At 64.3% G+C, this 2,561-nt stretch overlaps 1 protein-coding gene across 1 annotated transcript in view; it reads right to left on the bottom strand.

The window, feature by feature from the left end:
* Positions 1 to 503: 503 nt before the first annotated feature.
* DDX23 (DEAD-box helicase 23) overlaps positions 504 to 2,561 on the bottom strand; it is an 8,459-nt gene continuing 6,401 nt past the window's right edge. The window contains 4 exon segments of the mRNA XM_015615629.3: positions 504 to 1,078; positions 1,729 to 1,903; positions 2,003 to 2,111; positions 2,226 to 2,377. Coding sequence (XP_015471115.1) covers positions 855 to 1,078; positions 1,729 to 1,903; positions 2,003 to 2,111; positions 2,226 to 2,377 — 660 coding nt within the window. The 3' untranslated portion in view covers positions 504 to 854.

Here is a 2,561-nt window from a genome sequence, read left to right as displayed (position 1 = left end):
GCCCCTGCCCCGCCGTGGGGAGGCCAGGCTGTGGGGGCTGCACGGGCTCTGGGGGCTGCTCCACGCTTGCACCCACGGCCCCGTCCCCAATGTCCCCCTGCCCATGCTGTCACCGCACGTCACCACAGTCCTGTAAATACGGCGCCCACCGCCCTCGGCCGGGGGTCCTGGCGTGGGCTGAGCCCCCCCCGGGGCCATTATTGGTGGGGAGGGGGGGGAATGGGGTGGGGGCCACAGATTTGTTATAATTTCTTTTGTAGAAAGCACTGATTTCCCTGTAATTGGTTTCAGAAACACACGAGTGCTCAGAGGTGCCGGTGTCCATGTCTGTGGAGGGGACATGGGGGAACCTGGTCTGGGGGGCGGGGGGGAGACAGTGCTGGTGGGTGCTGAGCACCTCAAAGTGCTCCTTTTGGACACTGCTGGCTTCTGTCCCCATGGGAGGTGGCACCCAGGGGCTGGGCAATGGCACCCAGGCGAGGGAGAAGACGAGGAGGCGACGCTGGTAACGCCGCTGCCGGTTTATTCCTGCAGCCTGGAGCTTCAGCTACAAAAAAAACCCAAAAACCCCAAAGGATGAGGTGCAGACAGTTCCCAGGACAGCCCAAAAAACAGCCCCGCCCTGGCAGCAGGGAGGGACCGGCCCCCAAACAGCCTCCAGCAGCTCCTCCGCTCCATAGGGAAAGTGGGGAGGGGGGACCAGAACAGGGGGGGATATTTTGGGATAATCCCAGCCCCAGTCTCTGCCTGTGGGCAGTCCTTGGGTTGCACAAGCAGCTGGGAAAAGAACAGCCAGAGCAGTCCTGGCAGCCTTGCTGGTCCTGCTGTCCCCGGAGGGGGGACAAAGAGGGGCCTCAGGCGAAGATGGTCTCCTCCCGCCGCTTCTTGGTGAGGATGGTGCCCGGCTTGTGCTGGGCATCGGGGTGGTTGGCGAGCTCGGGGGGGCACGAGGACACGGGGCTCTCCAGGATCGCCTGCTTGAGGTCGTAGAACACCGTGGAGTCCTCCTTGGTGAGGAAGGTGATGGCCACACCGCTCTTCCCTGCTCGGCCCGTCCGCCCAATGCGGTGGATGTAATCTGGGGGGGGAAATGAAGGGCTCAGTGTGGGCAGCTCCAGGGCTGGGCACTCCCTGCAGCCCCCCCTGCACTCCCAGCTCCAGGGCTGGGCACTCCCTGCAGCCCTCCCTGCACTCCCAGCTCCAGGGCTGGGCACTCCCTGCAGCCCTCCCTGCACTCCCAGCTCCAGGGCTGGGCACTCCCTGCAGCCCTCCCTGCACTCCCAGCTCCAGGGCTGGGCACTCCCTGCAGCCCCCCCTGCACTCCCTGGGCACTCCACAGCCCCCTCGGTGTAGCAGCACCAGGGCTGGGCACCCCCAAGAACCAATGCCAGGAACCCCCAGCCCCTGACACGGGTAGCACCAGGGCTGGGCACCTCCTCCATCCCAAGAACCAGGGCTGGGCACCTCCTCCATCCCAAGAACCAGGGCTGGGCACCTCTACAACCCCCTCAGTGAGGCAGCACCAGGGCCAGGCACACCCAGCACCAAGGCTGGGCAACCTCACAGCCTCTTCAGTGTGGCAGCACCAGGGCTGGGCAATCCCCCAAAGCCCCTCCACCGCAGGTAACACCAGGGCCAAGCACCCAGCACGGGCAGCACACACCCCCAGCCCCACTGGCACAGGCAGCAGCGGAGCTGGGCTCTCCCCTCAGTGCCCCCCAGCCTCACCCTCGATGTTCTTGGCCATGTCGTAGTTGACCACCATGGAGACGTCGTGGATGTCGATGCCACGTCCGGCCACGTCCGTTGCCACCAGGATGTCCTTGGCCCCGGCCTTGAGGTTGGAAAGGGCGAACTCTCGCTGCTCCTGGCCCTTCCCACCGTGCAGGGTGCAGGCGTTGTACTGTGGGAAGAAGAGAGGGTCAGAGGGGGCACACAAAGGAGTCCCCACGTGGGGATGAAGGGGACAGGGCTCAGGGTGACCCCCCCAGCCCAGACTCACCCCCATCTTCTCCAGGGACTTGGCCAGCACATCGCAGCCCTTCTTCTGGTTGACAAAGATGATGATGGGCGGGTCGAAGCCCTGTTCCAGGATGGCCAAGAGCTTCTTCCTGTAGAGGAGAAAGAGGAGGAAGAGACAGTTGGGCAAAGAGATGCCGAAACGCCTCACAGATTCCCCATCACCCTCCAGCCCCCAGGCCACCCCCAGACCCCGTGGTCCCCACCTCTTCTCGGACTCTGACATGAGGAAAACCTTCTGTTCCACCCTCTCGTGAGGTTTGCCGGCCGAGCCGATGTAAACCACAGCCGGGCGCCGGAGGTAACTGCGGGCCAGGCGCTCCACTGCCGGGGGCATGGTGGCCGTGAACATGACAGTCTGCAAGGGAACAGGGCAGTGACGTCCTGTGAGCTGGGAATGGCCCCAGCAGGGCAGGGAACGTCCCACAGTGAGGCAGAATGACTGATGGGGAAGGAATGTCCCCCCTCATGGAGCAGGAACATCATCCACTGGGCAAGCACATCCCCCAGTGAAGCAGGAACGACCCCAGTGGGGCAGGAAT

The sequence above is a fragment of the Parus major genome, unplaced genomic scaffold, assembly GCF_001522545.3.
Source record: "Parus major isolate Abel unplaced genomic scaffold, Parus_major1.1 Scaffold220, whole genome shotgun sequence".
NCBI classification, from domain to species: Eukaryota; Metazoa; Chordata; class Aves; order Passeriformes; family Paridae; genus Parus; species Parus major.
Note: the sequence above shows the minus strand (reverse complement) of the source record. Positions and strands in the feature narration are given on the sequence as shown.